The sequence below is a fragment of the Chiroxiphia lanceolata genome, chromosome 6, assembly GCF_009829145.1.
Source record: "Chiroxiphia lanceolata isolate bChiLan1 chromosome 6, bChiLan1.pri, whole genome shotgun sequence".
NCBI classification, from domain to species: domain Eukaryota; kingdom Metazoa; phylum Chordata; class Aves; order Passeriformes; family Pipridae; genus Chiroxiphia; species Chiroxiphia lanceolata.
In genome coordinates this window covers 12,533,427-12,554,343 of record NC_045642.1, presented here as the reverse complement: position 1 = coordinate 12,554,343, position 20,917 = coordinate 12,533,427, and the positions used below count along the sequence as shown (strand labels likewise).

The window sequence follows — 20,917 nt, the reverse complement described above, 5'->3', positions numbered from 1 at the left end:
GCTCTGCATGGCCTTGACCAGGGAAGCAAGGGCGACAGCACTCTCGAGAGAGGCGTGATTTTCTTCCCCCTCCTCTGCTGCCTCCGCTGCCGCCTCCTGGCACACGCCTTCCTCCGCTGCCGCCTCCTGGCACATGCCTTCCTCTTCTGCCATCACAGGAAGTGGCCCTGTGCTCCTGTCCTGCACGAGGGTGGGCAGCCATCCACCCTGCTGCTCCAGCTCCTCTTCCTTTCCAGGTATTCATCAAGGGCCTGGGAGCTGCAGGGGCCCTGCGTTTACAGTGCCGGAGCAGTGAAGTGAAGTGACACCACGACCAAGCCACTGTGATGTCAGTTGTGACTGGGCCTGAGTGTGGCCCCGTACATCAGGGTTTGGTTGTGATGGGCCTGAAAAACGCTGAGATATTGGAGAAGGAGGAAGCTGAAGGCTCCTCTCCTGGGGCTCACTCCCACCTGCCATGTTGCTTGCATGAGAAAGGTTGTCCCTTGGGCACAGGGACCGCCCAACTTCCCCTTGTGAGCCTGTCGCTCCAGCACTGTCCTCATCCCATACCTGGAGTCCCCTCAGCAAGACAGTGGCAACAACATTCCAAGAGTTAAAAAACCCCACAGGTTTCCAGGAAGAAGGGTGAGTTCAGTCTAAGGGGCACCCTCATGCTGTTCTCTGTTTTTACAGACAAACTTTAACACTGCTTTTTTTGTTTTTAATCTCTAGGGATATTTTTAGTGCTCTCACATATTATATAGTCCACTTCCTGCTCTCACCTGGGAGTTTCACCACACCTATGGCAAAGTTAAAGAACAACTGCTAGCACTTCAGTCTGGCTCACACAAGTAACACAACGTGGATTAGGCCACTGTTCCTGCAACACAGAATAACTGGGAAATGGGCTGTGGGTTGGGGTAGCATATGGGTTTTGTGGGTTGTAGTGACAGCAGTTTCTTGGGCGTACAGCAGCAATGACAACTGAGAAAGTCATGTGTGTGACTGTGATCTGTTCTGCTGATCAGGTAACATTCAGGTAAGAGAAAGAAGGCATACTTTCTCCTCCAGCGTCCTGTACACTCATATATATATATATATATATATATATACAAGAATTTGATTAATTTTCCTAACTGGTAGCACACAGATAGTTTTAAAAAAGTCAGAAGAGGCATTTGGTTAACTCTGGGATGACAAAGGGCAAAACCAAGGACTATTCCTTTGGAACTGGAAAGAGTCACAAATATCTGCTCCACATCATCTGCTCCAAGATACCAGGCTTCAGAAATCAAGGACAAAGCACTATTGGCAACATCATGGTAATCCATGACGAGAGTGCATGAAAGAGGGCATTGGCCTCCAGTTCAGGTAGATGATGTGACTGGTACCACAAGAATGAAATTGGTACAAGGACATGAACATAGGGAAGTCCTCATTGGGAACAAAAGCCACACAAATGACAGTTTATGACCTCTACCTTTACCATCCAGGTAACATCCACTATGTTCCCTATCAATCAAGCCCTTTCGTGTTGCGCTTTCTCAGTGTGCCTGTTTCATCTGCATCACTGGCTTTTTGCTCTTCTAGTGCTGCATTTTCATTTTCTGACTCCACAGACATGTCCTCTTGGGTTGTCTCTTCTGCTTCACTGCAGCTCTCGGAGTGGAATCCAGCATTCTCTGCTATGACAGCAGGATCATCCCCATAACAGCAGCAGCAGTCCTCAGTGCTTTGGCTGTGACGAAGGTTCCCCTTCTCTTCACCGATGCGAGTCGCCTCATCCTTTTTCTGCATTAAATTCTGACCACCCCTTCCCGTGGTGAGATCAGTTAGCTGGGTTTCATCACAAAGATAATCCTCATCTTCCATGCCCTCCATTCTTTCTGCCAGCTCTTCTGGAGAGGGTTGGCTCAGGTCAGGGTAATCTACAAGGATTGTGTCCTGTTTGCGCTTGCAGCAATTGGAATTATCGTAGACAGGATAGGTCTCTTCTGGATAACCTTAGGAATAAAGTGATATGAAGCCTGAAGTATTACCAGCATTTTAAAGTAGACTTAAATGACGAATGCAAAGTTTGATAGCACAGTTGTTTTTAGCACTGCCAGTGTAAGTGTCAACTACTTAATGCCATGTGTACATTGCAGTATTAAATCCATGGCAAGAATCTGTAAAACATGACTTCTTGGGAGATGATGGCAAAAAAGCCACTTACTTTCAGGGAGCCAGGTTATCAACCCTGACCTTCAGGAGTGAATATCTGAGCTTTGCTGAAAGCTATGGGAGCTAAAAGGTCAAAATTGTGTCTTAGATCTTTAAATAGATCCTTTTTTTTTTTCCTGTCTACAGATTGACTGATTCATGCTTTGAAGACTTTTGCTATAGACAGCATTACTTAGAAAATTGAAAAACCAGATATGTCAATGACTTTATGCATTTCATTTTAGAAACTTCATCATGAACTTCACTTTATAAACAGAGCTCAAGGCCACTGTTTATGCTTTATGTTTTGGATAATTTCTGAAAGATTTTTAAAAAGCATTTAAAATAATGGTAGTGAGCAGCTCAATTATGACATCTTGAAAACACATTTATATAACACGTAAACACCAAGGAATGGAAAGGACACTAAAATAAATAATTTTTAAAAGACAGACTTCCTGGAGTTGGCTTTTACAACATTAGAGCAAACAAAAAATGACTAATCAAAAGTAAAAACTGTAAGTTATCTAAAACATAATAATTATGATTTCCAAGAGTTCTATGGAAAATTGTGAAATCCAGCACAGCAAAGTAAGGGAAAGATATAAAACTAGAGCAGCCAAGCCCCAGCAGCAGATGGAGTATATGTGAATATTCATATGCCACTTTTGCCAGCAGATAGTGTAGTGTTTACACTAAAGGCAATACTTGGTGCCTCAAAATCTATTTTTTTTCCATTATGGTTGGGAAAAAAAAAACAAACCCTTTTGCAAAGGTTTGAACACTCACTTCTGGAAAGGAAGGATAAAGTTAACCAAAACTTTGAAAGTATTTGGGACCATAAGTAATCCTTATTTATTTTTTCTCAAAAGGGTTACGGTAAGAAAAGCTCTCAGTTACCTTCCCAATCTTCCATGTAAGGAGCTTCTTCAGCTTCCTTCTCAGGAGAGATGTCATCTATGAATTTTCCTTCTTTCATAACTCTAGTAATTTCTCGGAGTTGTTGAAGCAACATTTTTTCCTGGTCTGTTGTAACATTTTGAGTCCTGCTAGAAAATATTAGACACCAGAGTTCAGTCCACTGTTATTACAAACTATTAAAAGAGTTTGAATCCAACTGTTTGGTCCTTCCCAGCAGCACAGTCTGAGGACACCTGTCGTAGTATGATCACTCCTCAACATGTGCATGTGCTCTGCACTTCAGCTCAGTGTAGTTCACCCCTTTATCCAGAAATTCTGCAAACTTAAGCAGGTAAAGGAAGGCAGGTAAAGCCTGCAAGATCAAAGTGACACACAAGCAAGAGCTTGTGTGTGGTACAAAAGACACTACAGAAACTTCTTGCCTTTATAAAAGTGTTAGGTAAGAATTAGAGTGCAGTGCCCTGTTTGAAGGATTATAAGGAAATGTAATTCTGAACCTATGCTACATTTGTAGCTTGTGTGGGCTGATCAAAATTGCTCAAACATCATTATTCTCAAGACTCTTACGATCCCTCATTATGACCATTCAATTTGCAAGGCCTCATTAAGAAATGTCAACTGGACAGATCATGCTGTTATTATAGAGAGTCAACAATGCTGCCTGGTGGGGAGGTGGGGGTAGAACCAGGAAGGAAGATTTAAAAATGAAAAGAAGGTGTTACATTTAACTTGCCCTTTATGATCACAGTGGGAGAGGACTGAGATTTTTATCAGATTAAAAGCAAAATATGATTTTGACTGGTTCTACACTGCTGAGTCTAATAATTACTACAGCTCAGGTAATATAATTACTTACTGCTGTAACAGTAAGCAATTCTTCCAACAGATAAGATCATGTAGTCATTACACGTTATTTTCTCTTGAAAGAAAAAGGCTCCTAAAAATCTTATTGACAAAAAAGGAGTATTTGGAGGGTGGTGGTCTGTGCACTACTAACTCAGTAGGTCAGAGTAAAAAAGACACTGGCTGTACTTAGGGGTGAAAATGGTTCTGACCAATCGTGTTTGTTTCATCTTGAGTTTCAAGTTTAAAATTATGATATCTTGAGCTTTAAGTTGTCCTTGAGGAGGTGTTTGATCTTTGTGTAAGTACCAGTTCAAGAGTCTCAGGGGTCTGAGGCACTACTCTAGCGCTCTTTTGGATCTCGCTGTGTTTTGGTTGGGATCTCCTGCTCCCATGTTTTAGTCAGGATCTGTTGCCCCCAGTTCCTTGGAGAGGGTGGGCCTTGGCATGCACAGAATGCTGAACTGTAGGCAGTGTGTGAGGTCAGAGAGATGATCTCTGGTGATCTCTGGACTGGAGATCAGACAGACATAATCTTCAAGAGTGAATGCTCAGTGAATCTTAGGAATGAAATGGGAAGAGAGGAGCTGGAAACAGATTAATGATTTTGGATTTAGGTGGTTAGTATCTATCTAAACCTTGTTTCAGTTACCTGAATTCTCATAAACTTGCAGTGCTCATCCTCAGTTTCTCTTACCAGCTGTTGGGACTAGAGCAGCATTCCAATAGGTACTTTGTGCCACTCTACATATAGAGGAATGATGGGTGACACAATGGCCACTCCACTAAAGGCAGAGTAACACTGGTTCGAAGCCAAGATTAGCATCCTACTGCTGGTTGGTGCAATGGTGATGGGAGTTCTGATCCCGAGCTAGATTTTTTTTGTGCACAGCTGCAAACACAGGTGGCTGTAACTGAACCTAGCTCAGGAGCAGGCCTGCTGGTTTCATTAGCACCTACCCAGATTAAACTGTTTGACTGAGATCACGAGGCAAAACATCCCTTATCTGCACTTCCCCTGAGGGGCACTTAGCCACACAATTTGAGAAGTTGATATCCCAACACTATAGGGAGGCTACACTGAGTCCTGTCAAGTTGTGCTGGCAGTCTGTTCCACAAAACAAGTGAAGTTGTGAGGCAGCATTTTCTCAAAAGTCTGGGTTATGCAGATGTAGAATTTGAGATGTGAATTAAAAGGCCCCCAAAAAAAGGAATGGTTTCATCAGCTAACTGCTTTTGATTGAAGCTGTAAAAGAATTGCCAAACTCCTTTTACAGACAAAACTGTACCTAATTTGAATATATATCACTTGGATGAAGACAGAGAGGCCCATCTGTTTAGCAAAATGGGAAGATACGCTAGCTCAGATAATAGGATCAATCAATGCAGCTGCATCACTGCAGCACTTCATACAGGAAAATTCCTAATATGCAGGATACTCTCATTAGAAAATATTCCTGTCTTATTGCAACACAAGGTGTCTGTATTTCAGATTATTCCTCCTCCAAACACCTTGCTCAATAGACAAATTTCCCTGTAGAAAGGGAGAAACTACAGCTCATGTTATTTCCACTCCATTTAAGGCCTCTGGGAAGACTTACTGTAGGATGCTGGCAATGTGTAAGACATCTGGCTGCCCTGCATATGAGAGATTTACCAGGATATAATGTTCTTAGGAATACTAAGAGGACAACAGATTTACAGTGTAAGAAAAGTCATTACTTTTGCTCTCTGTATTTGTAGCTCTAACGCAACCATTACTTTTCATAATGGCAATGCTAATATTTTGTAGAGTCCCAAAGTGTTCACTAACAGGTAAAGTAAAGGTTTCTTATTCTTACTCTGAGGTAGAACATTTCCTGAAGAACCATCATGACTGCAGTGAAAATCCATAATCTAACATGGCATTTCAGACATCTTAACTGGTGTTTTTTTAGCTTCATGATCTTAAAATACTGCCCAAAAATGGCACCTCACGGAGCATCTTGCTCTTCCATATCACATTTGCTCAGTTTACAGTAAAAAGGAAAGTTTTTCCAATTGACAGCCTGGTAAATAGGACAGTATATATTATTTCTTTGAAAAAGAATTTCTTTCCATGGTACAGCAACAGCATTCTCTGAGAATAAACTATCCTTCCCAACTCATCCAGATTTCGAGAGCAATTTTTTTTATTTTTTTTTTTGAAGAAAATACACAAAATTAGAATGTCTTTGGATTCTAAGAATCTTCACCCGGAGAAAGCCAGAATGTATCCTGGAGAATGCTCCTGAGGTATAGTGAGAAGACAGTGAGGCATGAGCTCAGACCTCAGCACTCTGACAAGCGCTGTGTGTTATGGTGATACATTGGGTTTTGTTACAATGCAAAATATGACCTTTGGTTTGGTTATTAATACTTCACTTGTCCAGCTGGCTGCTGCTTTGCCATATCTAGTCTAAAGGGACATGGTCTCATCTGGGGTCTTTCAGCATTACTTTCAACTTGAGACCAGTTATTTCTGCCTTTGACTTTTCTGTTGCAAGGATTTCTGTTTAACTGCATATGAAAAAATGAAGCTCAAGTAATTTTTACTATCTTCCTCTTTCCTTCTTATTTAAATCTATCAACATCCAGAATTAATAGGCCAGGCTCAGTACTCTGTGCTCTAAATACACTTTCTACCATACAATTTATTTTAATACATTCATCCAGTATTACTGAACTTAATGAGTATCACAGTGTAGGTTAAGAAAGCTTCCAAATCTGATTGTATTTGAAAAGAGCTATTTGCTCCATCTAGAGGTGCTTCCCCCCTCCTCTTCAAAGAGGCTACATACAAAATTCTTTATTAGATTCAGATTCTGATTTCCCCTGAGACCTTTAGATCCATCTATATAAATAGTTTGGTTGAACAAACAAGGGAAGTTCTACTAAATAGAGGCTTTGAGCCAATAACACAGAGTGGAACAAATACTGGATCAGACCCTAAACTGATTTTCTCCATAAAAAAACATCCTATCCCGAGAGTCAGCACAAAGTCTGGGCAGCTCATAAGCCTATTTCTGTCAGCTTAAAGGTATGCACAGAGCATTGTGTCAGCTCTCCAAAACACGGAGGAGTAATAGTCACAGTGGTATCCTTCTGTTCCACTGACAAAACCAGGGCAGCTCAGGGGTTCTCCTGCTGGAACCTGGCTGAACATGGGCAAGCTCAGCACCTCGTCTGCCTGAGCTGAGTGCAGCTGCAATACAGGGCATGGCACAGAGTGGGCAAAACTACACACTTTGAAGCATAAATGAACAAAATGTGCAAGTTCAGCACAGAGTTGTTCCTACAGAATGGGTTAAAACAGGCCTTGGCTGGCCCAGACAAAGTTAACGTGCATTACAACCTGAACAGCTCTTGGTTCTGATTGCAAACCTCACGTTAATATTCATGGTATTTCCATTTTCAGACACTGCAGTTATGCACTGTCCTACTGATCTGTTCTTTACACTCCTTATGGAAAACATAGACTTGTTTCCAGTGTTTCTTTATAATGTAGAATAGTGGTACCAGGTTTTCAGCAAACATTAATAAACATAATAAAATTTTAAATGCCAATTTTACAACTGTTTTGTCTTTTATGTTTAGAAGCAAATGCATGAATTTTGAGGGTGGAACTAAGTTATGTAATCAGATATTATACAGTTCTGCCCTTAAAGAAATATTTTCTGCTTATTCTAACAGGAATTTACATAGATTATTACAGCATTTCAATTTGGAAAAATATTCCATTGAACTGGAAAAGAATAATTCAGGATATTACTTTGGTCACATAAGACAGGTTGTTTTATGTACTTTAAATGTAGAGGTTTTATCTTCTGTTTACACATACCTGTCATCTTCTTCCAAACAACACACTGTAAAAAAGGGAAAGGTAGGGATAGTTGCTCTTCTGTTTAAGGAAAATGAAGTTGGAAACAATTATTTATTTTACATATTGATGCTGAAAAAAGAAAAACTGCAGAGCAAAAAGTGTGATGTGTAAAATCAGATTTCTACAATTTGAAGTAGCAAAAAAAATGCTATTTTAATATAGACAATGGAAGAAAGTTTAATTTCTAATCAGAGCAGGATCTCTCCTTAAAATGCTGTAATTTGATACACACCTGTCATACATAGGTCCTACTCTGTTGATTAATTTTTCCATAGCTTCTTCTGTCTCTCTCAGTCTTTCCTGGAGTTGAGTGAGCTCATAGTCAGCTGTAAAACAAAAAAAACATCCCAAGATCTGTCAGTAGGAGCTTTGAAAATGTATCTCTGTCCCATTATCACAAGTAGCATATGCTGTACCAAACCAAACTGGCTGTGAGGAAACTAAAACCTGCAGCTTAGAGAGTTCTACCTACTTTCCTTGGCCTAAGAAGGAGAGGACTACTGCCAATGGTAACAGGATACAAGGAAAGCACCTTCTTTCAAATGCTCCCAAGCTACCTCCCAATAACTGGGTGGGCCCTGGAGATTGAAGTTAGGAGGAAAAAAAATATTTTTTGTGTATTTGCTTATTTGTTTTTTTTCCCTAAGGAAACCATAGTGTTTTGCTGTCTACTCCAGAATTAATAGTTCTTGTGGATTTTCCCTCTTAGGACTCTGGGAACAGAAACAAAAGGTCATTTGAGCATTTTCTAATGAGTCCAAGGTTTGAGAAACCACTTCTTTCTCAAAGAGAATCAAGTTCATGGGCTTGATGGCTTGATCCAGCCCTGCCCAGGTGTGCCAGGCTTACTGGGATGAACAACAGCGGTGTCCCACGGAATCTGCCTGGGGAGCAGAGCACACCATTGCCATGGTTGCACCCTTTTCCAAAAAATGTGGCTATAGAACGACAGTGGGCACACGTGCAGGAACACCCATATACTGGTCTTCATTTGGCCAAAAGCATTAACAGTCAAGATGCAGCAGCATGGATGCCAACAAAAATGCTTGAGCTCCTTGTTGGGTTTTTGTGGCTTGCGCTCAAAATCCCATAACTGAGATTCCATTGCTCCCCACTGCAGAACAAACTGAAACCAGCCTGGGTGAGTTAAATATTCAGCTGCTACGGGCACACATATCTAAGCAGCACAAAGGCACAATGGAACTCCAGCATAGTGGGAATGGAGAAATCCATCCACAAGCATCCATCTTTTAAGAAAGATTTCTATTCTGCACAGAATGTCATTACTTAATGTATCACTGATGTAATTATTTTGCATGTCTGAGACTTTAAACCCAAAGGAAGGGAAACTGGCAAAGAGAAAGGAAGTTACTCCCTCCAAGTCACCATGTAAGTAGTGACTCAGATTACTAGTCCAGTGACCTGTCCCCTGCTCTGCTACAGCTTCCCATGAATGCTTTAGGAATATAAATGAAGAGCTCTAGAGAAAGGCAGAATAACTTTCACCGCTAGTTCTTTGGGTTATAACACTGGCAGATGTTTAACTTACTGCAAACTTAGTTTCTCTTACAAAGCATTAGAGAAAAAAATACAATTAATAATTGTGCCAATAAACTGCACAAAATTTCCAGGAACAATGCAGTACAAGTGCACTGAAAACACAATCTATAGCACTGAGTACATTAGGTATTCCTAATATGCACATTAATGTCAAGATAATTACAGCTATGTTAAGAGAATTACCTTACTGATAGCACTCTCTGTAAAACACTAAGTACTTTTCCTTCCTAATACAGTTTAGCCAGCTAAACACAACACGTTTAAATACTGTTATTGTAAGTACTCCTCCAATCTTCAATAGCAAGCTGATTAATTTATCTAATAAGTGTCTGCAAATAGTTGAACCTATTCTCACCAATGTTTAGGTAATATCAAAATAACACTTCGGAATACTATTTGCTCTCTTTATTGCACCTACGAAAACTTTGCCCATTGCAAAAAAAAAAAGGAAGGGACAAATTAGGGGAGTGCCTGATAAAGGCTAAGAATTCACAGATTCAAAGAAATGAAGCTAGCTTTTATAATATATCTCTGTACTATTACTAGACTATTACGGATTACAGAATAATTATAGATGGACATCCTATTATCCATTTTTAATCATTAGCTACACAGCTTTTCAGCAAATCCGTACAGTTAATTCAGCGAACCTCATGAAAAGCCATTCCTTCCAGAGGGGCCTGGGATCAAGCCACTATTGCAGAGTCTCATTAGCTGAATGAGATTAGAAAGTGACGGTGCAGTAATTCACTTTAGCTCACTCCAACACAGAAGCTTCTGGCTTGCTCTTTATGGGGGGCAAACAGCAGCTTTAGAGTGTGCCCAGAACTTGAAGAATCATGGACCATGCCAACAGCTACACAGATATAACTCTAAGTCATACTCACTAATTTTCCTCTTCGTGTTTCCAGGTGTAGCAGCCGGGCATTTCCGCTCTGCAGGAGTAGTTTTTCCCTTGGAAGCCAGCTGGGGAGTGAAAAAAAGATGACCCTTCTGTGAAATACCACAATAGTACTATATAAGCCCCAAAGGCAACAGGAAAAAATACAGAAAACTAAAACATGCCAGAAGGTAACCACAGAAAAGCATGCCCAGCAGCAAAAACAGACAACCGTGAAAGATGCCTGAGAGATCTTGCCCGCTGAAAACTTCTAAAAGACACTTGGAAAAAATTACATTTTTAGGCATAGTGAAAACATAACTCCTAAAAAATAATTTCTGAATTTTCCATTCCATTATTCTGTGTATAGGAGGGAATAAACCTCATTTGGCAATTACTGTGAAATGAAGGGCAGGCTCTGAAGGAACTACATGTGACCCCACTTGTCCCTCTTGCTACGGTTTCTGCCATTACTCCTTCCCAACTTTGTACCTGCAGCACAGACACTGGCTGGCTAAAAAATACTTCTAAGATCATTGAGTCCAACTGTAAATCTCACGCTGCCAAGTCCACCACTAAACCATGTCCCCAAGTGCCACGTCCACATGTCTTTTAAATATCTCCAGGGATGGCAATTCAACCACTTCCCTGGGCAGTCTGTTCCACTGCTTGACAACCCTTTCAGTGAAGAAGTTTTTCCTAATATCCAATCTAAACCTCCCCTGGTGCAACAATTTGAGGCCATTTCCTCTTGTCCTATCGCTGTTACTTGGGTGAGAGACTGACCCTAACCTGTCTACAATCTCCTTTCAGGTAGTTATGGAGAGCCATAAGGCCACCTCAAGCCTCTTTTTGTCCAGGCTAAACACCCCCAAGCTCCCTCAGCCACTCCTTATCAGAGCTGTGCTCCAGACCCTTCCCCAGCTCTGTTGACCTTCTCTGGACAGAAGCTGCAGGCTATTTTTTTCATCTCTGTGATTGGTTCACCCAATTCATTCTTTACTCTGTCCAGCTCAGACTCAACTCTTTGGACACTGCTCAGGCTGGATTTAGCCACCATTCAAAGGAAAAAAAAACCCCACATTTCCACAAGGCCATTTCTCCCTCCTCCCACATAGCTGACTGTCATCACCTACATGCAAATCATGTCTGTGTAACAAAAATCTATGAGAAGTTCAAAACACATGTGAAATACTTGAGGGGAATTTTTTTTAACTAGCTTTCAACCCATTCCTCAGCTAGTGCATTTACATCATGGTCAATACAATCTTACAAACTCCCAATCCCCAAAAAACTGGTGCTTTAGTTGTAAAAGGTACATAGTCACTCTAATCCCTCTCTGCCACTTTAAATACATAAAGCAACACATGACATACACAGTACGTAGAATATGTAGCCACAAATAAAGGAAAAGAATACTATGTGTATATTCAAAATTAATCTAACATTGTTCTAGACATACACATTTCCAGAGGGGGAAAAAATATCCTTAAAAAAATTGTAAGAGGTCAGAGGCTGATGCAGGATCAGAGCAACTTGTCCCTGTGCTCTCAGCAATAGCAAAACCCACAGGATACTCCAATCTTTTGACCACCAGTCAAAAGTCCAAAATAAGCATTTTCTTTGAGCACAGCTGAGCAGGAATGAGGTACATGATTGAGAGCATCATTTCTTTTCCAAAGTTTTTTGTTATTTCCCCGACTTTTCAATTTATGTTGGTCTTACCTTAAATAAAATGTACAGGATATATAAGAAGATGCCAAATCCGTATATAGGGATAATCTGCCCCACAAGACCTCTCCCAGTTCCACCAGTGCTTCCACTACCACCTCCACCTGCTTTGGCTTTGGCAACTGCTTCAGCAAGGTGAGACCTTGGAAAATGAGGGGCAGCTCGGCTGTCGGGAGTGGCGTGGGAATGCATCCTCACTGGAAAGCGACCAAGCTTCCCTGAAAAAAAAAGACACAATGATCATTTTTCTTCAATTACTTTTCACCTTTTTCCATGCAGCCTAAAGCTGCAGCAGGTGCAGCTGACCTATTTTCTCTACTTGTAAATGCACCACCACCAATGAATGAGTAACCTGTTGGGCTGTAAATACTAAGTCTGTAAACTCAATCCTCAGTCACTTACAATCTGCAGTGCTAGGAGTTAGGGTTTACATACAGCAATTTACTCCCAGCAATTTTATTCCTATAAAATTCGAGTAAAATTACACCATTAAAATCTCTTAATTTTTAAGAAGAGAAAAAACTGGCTTGCAATTAACAAAGCATGGATTTTAGCAGGTATGTATATATGTATATATATAAAACTTGTCTGAATACCCTATGAATCAGCATCTCCAACAGGATGAAACCCCAAAGTCTTTCTTATTTCTCTGCTCAAGAGAAACTCCAACAACACATTGGTTTTCTGCTGTGAGCTTGATCTTTCAATATTATGCAAAGGCATATTAGTGTATAAACCACCACCCATCCAACACCCTGATATACAGCTGCAGTGTTTGCTCAGTATAGATTTTTGGCTACTGCCATAAGAAATAGTATTTTACCTGATTTTATCAAGCGACTAATGAAAGAGAAAGAAAAGTGAGGGCCCCTCAAGCTGTTCTCCTTAAAAAGGTCTGAGGTAAAGCAATGTAAAAAAGGAGACTGAACATAGCTTGGGGCGTATTATCTTTGGCATTTTAGAGGGAAAACATTTAGAGGTTTCTAGCCTTTCTAGGCAGAGATAATATAAAACAAGAAAGGGGAAGAAGCATATATGGACGTACAGATGCTAGTGTAAGACTGCAGAGAGCTTGAAATGGCTCTACAGATGATTTCATCCAACTCTGAAAGGCACACGAGCCTCAATAAATTTAAGCTCATGCGTTATGCTGTTTTCTTGCTGCCATCAATTCAACAATTTTGCCATCGAGTTCACTATTTTACTCTCTGTGTAGCTGACATCCTGCTTTCTGTCTCCATATCGAGCCTGAACGTGCACCTGCCTTCCCTTCCACTGAGTGGGTCTGAACTGAATTACTCAGCTACTCCACCATGGAGTTAGGCAGCAGGAGGCATTGGATGAAAGCACCAGAGACGGGATGTGCCAGGTTGGGCTGCAGCTCACTCTCTGGTGCCAGCTGTAAAACTCCCCCTCCTTGGCACACGCAGCCTGGACACTGCTGACTGGTGCTGGGACAGGCTGTGCGTGCTCACAGAAAGGAAATGAAAACCAGGTTTGAAACCGCGCTGAAAATAACCAACTTTACTTCTCTGAGTAGCCAGCTGCAAAGATTTTTATGAAACGCAAGAGAAAAATTTATTTAACATTTGGTCCTGCTGGGAAACACCATCATGGGAAGCTAAATTCCTGAGCAGGGAAAACTGTAGTAAATACTTATTAGGAAGTGGTATCAATAATTTGTGAAGTCCTACTATTAAAAACACATTTTTCTTGTAGACGAGAGCACACATTTTATATGAGTTCTTCTTTAGTGAAACTGTCAGGGTACACCATCACTGACCAAACCCTCTCTCAGATTATCTTAACTTTGAGGAAGCTGTTATCTTGCACTTAAATTTTGGGGAATTATTCACAGTCTGTTATGGAAAGCACAGCATCTTATTTACAAGTCCCACTGCTCCAGCAGTGATGCCCTGTAGCAGTAGGTCACTGTGGAAACAAGTGTGGTGTCGTGCAGAGAGCAGTATCACTGAGGTGGGGATGAAGCAGCAGGGTAGATAAACCTTTTTAAGACATCTTATGCAAATGTTCTTTATTTAAAAAAAAGAGAGAGAGATTAAGAAAGTAGAAAATAATTGTAAGAGGTGAAGCTGTATTTAAAGGGAATAGTTTTCTAAATTATCCATAAGGCCTCACTTGTGATTTAAAAGACTCAATTCAATTAAAGATAATCAGGCCAAAGGGAGACACAATAGACATTTCATTATCAAAATAATTTTATAGGGGAATTTCATGTCTCCTACTTCTAAATCTTCCTGGTTGATTTTTAAACTTTTATAATTATTTCCTTATTTAAAAAAAATACTATTTGCCACAGCTTTTTACTGTGAAGAACCCATGCAAATTACAAACGAAACTGATGGCACAGGGAACTTAAAAGCATCACATGCACAAAACTGTTAAATACACAGTATACACAGTGTATAAATGTAAATCATAACAATTTGGATGCCACTGTCAAATGAACAAGATACTTTGTGCTCTTAAAAATCCCAGCACCCCAGCACACACAGCAGTAGGTGATGCGACTGGATTCCACATTTTCAGGGATGAAACAAATCACTTTCAAAGGGAGACAACAACATACTCTCCATCAACAAAATCAAGTGACACTTGTACATGAGCACAGAAAGGCACATGTTGGGTCCTTGCCTGATGCACCATCCATATGGACTCGGCGATAATGTAACTTTATGTTGTCTAGACTGAAAATGCCCTTCCAGGTTTTCTCGCATAACCTCCATGTTTGGTATAATAGCTTAGAATAATCTACATGGAAATTGCTTTCTTAACATTTAATCTAAATTCTCTTTCAAGCCATTACATAATTTCTACTGCTATTCTTTAACGCCCTCTAAGTTCTCGAACATGTCTGTCCACAGAAAGCCCAAGTAATTAATCCTTTTTATAACACTGCCAGTTCATTTGGTTCACTCTGGAGGGAACTCTCTATTTCAGTATTATATCCTATCACAAAACCTATGTTTTAGATTTTTTACATGTGCAGTCATTTATATTTTTGTCTTCTAAGTGTTTTTATAAACACTTCTCATTCTGGCAGTCTAACATCAAGGTGAACTAGATGAACAGTATCCACTCATTTAGTTCTTGCTCTTTTACTGATATTTACAAAATAGCTGTAGCTCTGTTCCCAACAACACAACTCTAGAAACCTACCCAACAGGATTAGAAAGTATGACAATTTTGAAATCCTTACTTTAAACCTCCGCACAAGTGTTTTTAATGGACACAGTCAAATGCTTGATTTTTTTTTTTTTTATTAAATACTGCAGGTGCAGGTTAAAAACACAAAAACTAACACAAATGGAAAAATCTTCATTTTCTTCGGGACACCTGCGAATGTGTGCATTTCATAAATCCAAGCTGAGCAGAGGCACTGCCTGAACTGTCATGTATTTTTCTTGTAAAGCTGATGCCACTTGATTGTTTGTAAGAATGCAGACAGACTGCTACTGTCATGGAGCTGTACAGTTTTCCTGAAACTACCAGCTTAGAGAGTAGTTCCATAAAATGCATGGCACATATATATGAACACTAGACTGAAAATGTACTTCTTAGACTGCTAGTAGCCCTTTTTTCCCCTCTTTTTTACAAAAGACAAAAAAGTTCCAATGCCTGTCTATGAAGTAGACTAGAAATGTGTTACGTGCACAGTAAGGTCTTTAAATAAGCTTTTTCATATACATGGAACTATTACTGTGAAAAAGAACAACATTTCCATCTGGAATATAATATTAACCTCTATAGTTCTATGCTCACCATTTTCCTAAAAGAGACCTCTGAAAATAGCTTTATTAGAGAAAGTGCCATTCCCATGCTTAAAGCCTGTTTCAATAAAAAGCCTTCTGGTAACAGTGAGTTCTAACAAATGGTAGTAAACTTTAACCATGTTTTATTCAGAGACATTTTGCCCCCAAGACTACAATAAGCACTTTATTAACTTCAAGAATGACATGATTACTTCAAGTCCCTGAAACTCCCGTCAGGTAACTGCAGTTATCAGTGCACCGAAGAGGACGACTAATGACAGAGATATGAATTGAACTGTTCAATCAAGATTTATTCTTCCAATAAAAAAATAACTTCAGGTGAAATAAAGTTTGGTCTGCAGAGCGGGTGTAATGAAATTCCTGCTATCAAATTGAAAATATGGGCTATAAACTCTCATCTGAAACCGATCAGCTGAGGTATTACATCTCCAGCCTAAGACAGGTGCTGGGGTGCAACAGGAGAACAAGCTGAGTGCCTGCACTGCACCAGACACACACTGACTCCTCCTGTACTCTGATCTCTGCAGGATGATGGGACCAGTATTTATACTACATAGTGATGATGGACACAGTATTTATGCTACCTGTTTTAAGCATTTAAAATTGGTGGTGATAAGTCAGCTTATTACAGCACTGCTCAGGTATGAGCATCATTCATCAGGCAGATGCCACTGGAATTAATTTGGGGGCAAATTTTTCACTGGGTTTTTTTTTAGAGCTTATTTTTCTGTCAGCCAAAGAAAGAAGCACCGCAACGTTAACTGGTGACTGCCTAGGACAGCACTGCTGTGGGAAAATGGTGTGTCAAACTCCATCATCTGGCAACACTGCAGGATCAGTCAGGAGCTGCACGGGGAGAGAAGCTAACGGAGAGATAGGTAGGACCTCCCAGAGCATCTGCTCCCATCCCTGCTTCAGGCAGGTGACTCCACAATCCTCACCAAGCCCCTGTATTGCCTGCTGGGCCTTTGCAGGGCCCAGCACGATGCCCTCACAGCACTGCTCTTGATGTGCTGTCAAAAACTCACCTACCATTCCAGGTTTTCAGTGTTAGGAGATTCCACAATGACATTATAAACCTGCAAATCTACAGTGCTGACAAACTGATTTTCAAGTTCTTACAGGCCAAGGACACACTCGGTAACCACGGAATGGTGGCTGTACTATGGAAATCGTACGTTTCAGTTCAACGTAACATTGTTTTAGCAGTAACTTCACTCTAAAGGTCCTTATAATACTCTGGTAAATGAAATCAATGTCACTGAAGTGTGCAGTCAGGGAATAATCAAGCTGTTGGAGGGATGCACAAGATACAGTCACTGAACATGAGTCCCTGTGGGACAGCATCCAGTAGAACCTGTAAGTTCTCTGCACTTCTATGGTTCTCACCTCTGGCTTGTGGGTAGCCCTGGGCAGACCTCCTGCTCTGCCAGGACCTGGGGCTACAATACCACCTACTTTGGTAAAGTGCCTTGGGGAAAAACACCCACAGCAGAAGGCAACGGGCATAAAAAGAATGGGAGATGGTTGTATAGAACCCACTCCTCCAGAACTAGGGAGGGGAGATGCAGAGTGGTAGGGCAGGCACGAAGGACACAGGACACAGCTCAAGGGAAAGGACGTGAGGCCAAATGTGTCATCACGTGGCACAGCATGATGAGGACCTGGTGCATGAAAACAAAATGTAAAACGCTGGGAGCAGGAAACTAAACAATGGAGGTGATTAAAATGAAATTTTATTTCGTATGTAACAACAAAAGCGTTCTGTACAGAAAATAACTCAATGAAGCTTTCAAATAAAAAGTGATGCACTGTAATGAAAAAATCCCATAAAAACCAAAATGGTATGAGTATGTCACTTTTCAGCAGCTTTAACAGCCCACACATAAATTAAATGAAATTTGGAAGATTTAAAAAAAAAAAAAAAAAAAGGTAAATCAGAGCGATAACAACGAATGAATCCTCTGACACTCCACACGTCCCTAAGGGAGGAGCATGGGGGAAAGGGGGAACTACGCCACGCTCCCACCCCGGGCGGCGGCGCTCCCTCACGGCGCCCCCGCCCCGGGCTCACCCCAGGCAGCGGGACCGAGGCGGGGAGGGATGGGGAGGAGAGACGGCGAGGAGCGGCCTCTTACCGTCGGGCGGCGCGGGCGCTGCGTGCGGCGCGGCCCCAGGCTCCTGCCGGCCGCCGCCCCGGGGCAGGAATGTCCGCGGCAGGAGGAGGGAGAGGCAGAGCACCAGGCAGGACACGGCCGCCACCCGGCAGCACGTCCAGCCCGCCATGGCCGCGCCGGCCGCCCGCAGGCCTCTGCGCAGGCGCGCGCAGGCGCGCGGCGGGGGCCTGAGGGGCGCCCGGGGCGGCGGGAGGGGAAGGGGTTGGGATGTGAGGGTGTTGGAATGTCAGGGTGTTGGGATAACGAGGTGAGGGTGTTGGGGTGTGAAGGTGTTGGGATGTCAGGGTGTTGGGATAACGAGGTGAGGGTGTTGGGGTGTGAGGGTGTTGGGATAACGAGGTGAGGCTGTTGGGGTGTGAGGGTGTTGGGATGTCAGGGTGTTGGGATAACCAGGTGAGGGTGTTGGGGTGTGAGGGTGTTGGGATGTCAGGGTGTTGGGATAACGAGGTGTGGGTGTTGGGATGTCAGGGGGTTGGGATAACAAGGTGAGGGTGCTGGGATGTCAGGGTGTTGGGATAACGAGGTGAGGGTGTTGGGGTGTGAGGGTGTTGGGATGTGAGGGTGTTGGGATGTGAGGGTGTTGGGATAACGAGGTGAGGGTGTTCGGGTGTTGGGATGTCAGGGTGTTGGGATAACCAGGTGAGGGTGTTGGGGTGTGAGGGTGTTGAGATGTCAGGGTGTTGGGATGTCAGGGGGTTGGGATGTCAGGGGGTTGGGATGTGAGGGTGTTGGGATGTGAGGATGTTGGGATAACGAGGTGAAGGTGTTGGGATGTGAGGGTCTTGGGATGTGAGGGTGTTGGGATAACGGGATGAAGGTGTTGGGGTACTGAGATGAAGGGATGAAGGTGTTGGGATGCTGGGATGAAGGTGTTGGGATGCTGGGATGAAGGTGTTGGGATCCTGGGCCAAAGGTGTTGGGATGCTGGGATGAAGGTGTTGGGGTCCCGGCGTGAAGGTGTTGGGATCTTGGGATGAAGGTGTTGGGATGCCGGGATGAAAGTGTTGGGATCTCGAGGTAAAGGTGTTGGCATCCCTGGGTCTGGGTCTGGATTGGGTCCTTGTGGAAATGCCCCGAACCTCAGAAGAGCAGAACAGGGCAGAGAGGGCACAGGACAAGGGAGAATGGCTTCAAACTGGAAGAGAGTAGGTTTAGATTAGATATTGGGAAAAAATTCTTCACTGTGGAGGTGGTGAGACACTGGAACAGGTTGCCCGGTGTAGCTGTGGGTACCCCAACCCTGGAAGTGTTCAAAGCCAGGTTGGATGGGGTTCTGAGCAACCTGGTCTAAGGAAAGGTGTCCCTGCCCATGGCAGGGGGGTTGGAACTAGATGGTCTTTAAGGTCCCTTCCAACTCAAACCATTCCATGATTCTATGAATTTTCCTAACCTCCCATAAGTTTTTCCCAGGCTGTCACTCGGTCCTTACCTGTAGCACTGCAAACCTACTGTGGGAAAAGAAAAAAAATAATCTACACTGCACCCTTTCTTTCACTGCTGTGCAGGATCCCAGCTGGTCTCTGCTGCTGGCAGTGATGGCAGGATGGGGCAGGTGGGCACAGGGTGCCCAAAGCTCTGCGTGTCCTGCTGTGCCAGGAGCTGATGGCAGCAGCAGCAGCAGCATTTTGGTCCCTGCAGCTCCCCTTGGCCTGGGAAGGGGCCAGGACCTTTCCTGTGGCAGGACTGCTGGTGGGGGGGCAGCTGGGCTTGCAGGGGCAGGAAAGCTTCTTGGCTAAAGGCACTGGTTTGAGGCCACGGCTCACCTGGATTCTCCATGTGGATTTGTTTCCCTCCTTTGAGCACACAGGAAAAGTGTAGAAAAATACAGACCATACTTAATTCAATTTACTGCAACTAAGACATTTAAAAATTATAAATGTGCATATATTTTCAAAAGAGAGCTTGAAATATGCATATTTCAGTGCGTTTCTTTGGGTTGCTGCTGTGCAAAGTCATCCTGAAATGTCCTTCCGAGTACACTAACGCTAAAAGATCGAAGAGGGAAGTTCAGTGTTTGCACTCGTGCATTTTCACCGACTTAAGCAAAATACTGCCAGTCATGTCAAATTAAATTATATGGTTTTGTATTTCCATTATATTTATATTACACTGTATTACTGTAGTTGAATTAGACTATTTTCCATGGGGTCTGGGCTGTGACTACTGAATTTAACTCACTTTACGCAAGAGCTACCCTTAATTAGACTTGAGCTGAGAGCAGAATTGCTTTGACTAACGCTGCAGACCGCTACGGCAGCAGAATACCACAGGCTCTTAAATTGCTTCAAAAAAAGATATCCACTGACTGAACAGCTGGAACCGGGGGGACAATTCCAGAAGTCGATCTTACTGAGCCCCTCAGCCCTGGGGAGGCGGCAGCCCCCAGCCAGGCCCCACCAAACCTTATGAACTTACTCGGCTGGGCTGTCCCCTTCCACAGCTCCTTCACCCACCACTCAGTTACCAGGTCTCAGGCTCCTCACAGTAGGGTTTCTGGGAGTCCCCACTCTGTCCCTGGAAATAAGAATTGTGGGAGCTGTTGTTTTAGTGTCTGTCACTTTCCTAAACTTGTCAGCAGCTCTTGATGCATCCAGAGGCCAAGTTAACAGGCAGGGGCACCAAAAGGAGCGTCACCTTGATCAGAAATGTGTCATCAGTTCACTAACAACAAATAATTCCCTCTGTCTGTCATGGATAATATGTTGTTGTTCTCTGGCAATGGATGTGCTACCATAAGCAGCGACTTTTGTCTCTTCATTGAGGAGAAAAACCTTTTTAGCATCATACAGTGGTGAGACACTGCAGTTGCTTATGACCATCATCTTCAGCATCTGATGATGCTGAAGTTGCCCAAAGCATCAGTCCTTAAGCCAAAAGGAAAACAACTTTTTATGACCACAAGGAGAACACCACCGACCTGGCATAG

General features: G+C 42.5%; 1 protein-coding gene across 2 annotated transcripts; it reads right to left on the bottom strand.

Annotated features, from left to right (window-relative positions):
- Positions 1-688: 688 nt before the first annotated feature.
- RIC3 (RIC3 acetylcholine receptor chaperone) lies at positions 689-18,110 on the bottom strand. Of its 2 annotated transcripts, none has more exons than XM_032691073.1 (6): positions 17,953-18,110; positions 12,015-12,238; positions 10,297-10,375; positions 8,082-8,175; positions 3,085-3,233; positions 689-1,985 (listed from the first exon to the last, which is right to left on the bottom strand). In XM_032691073.1, exons 1-6 carry the CDS (start codon positions 18,098-18,100, stop codon positions 1,498-1,500), a joined length of 1,182 nt encoding a protein of 393 aa, XP_032546964.1. In that variant the 5' UTR covers positions 18,101-18,110; the 3' UTR covers positions 689-1,497. The 2 variants fall into 2 exon arrangements, with proteins under 2 accessions (XP_032546964.1, XP_032546965.1); XM_032691074.1 differs by having other exon boundaries at positions 3,085-3,230.
- Between the last annotated feature and the right edge of the window lie 2,807 nt (positions 18,111-20,917).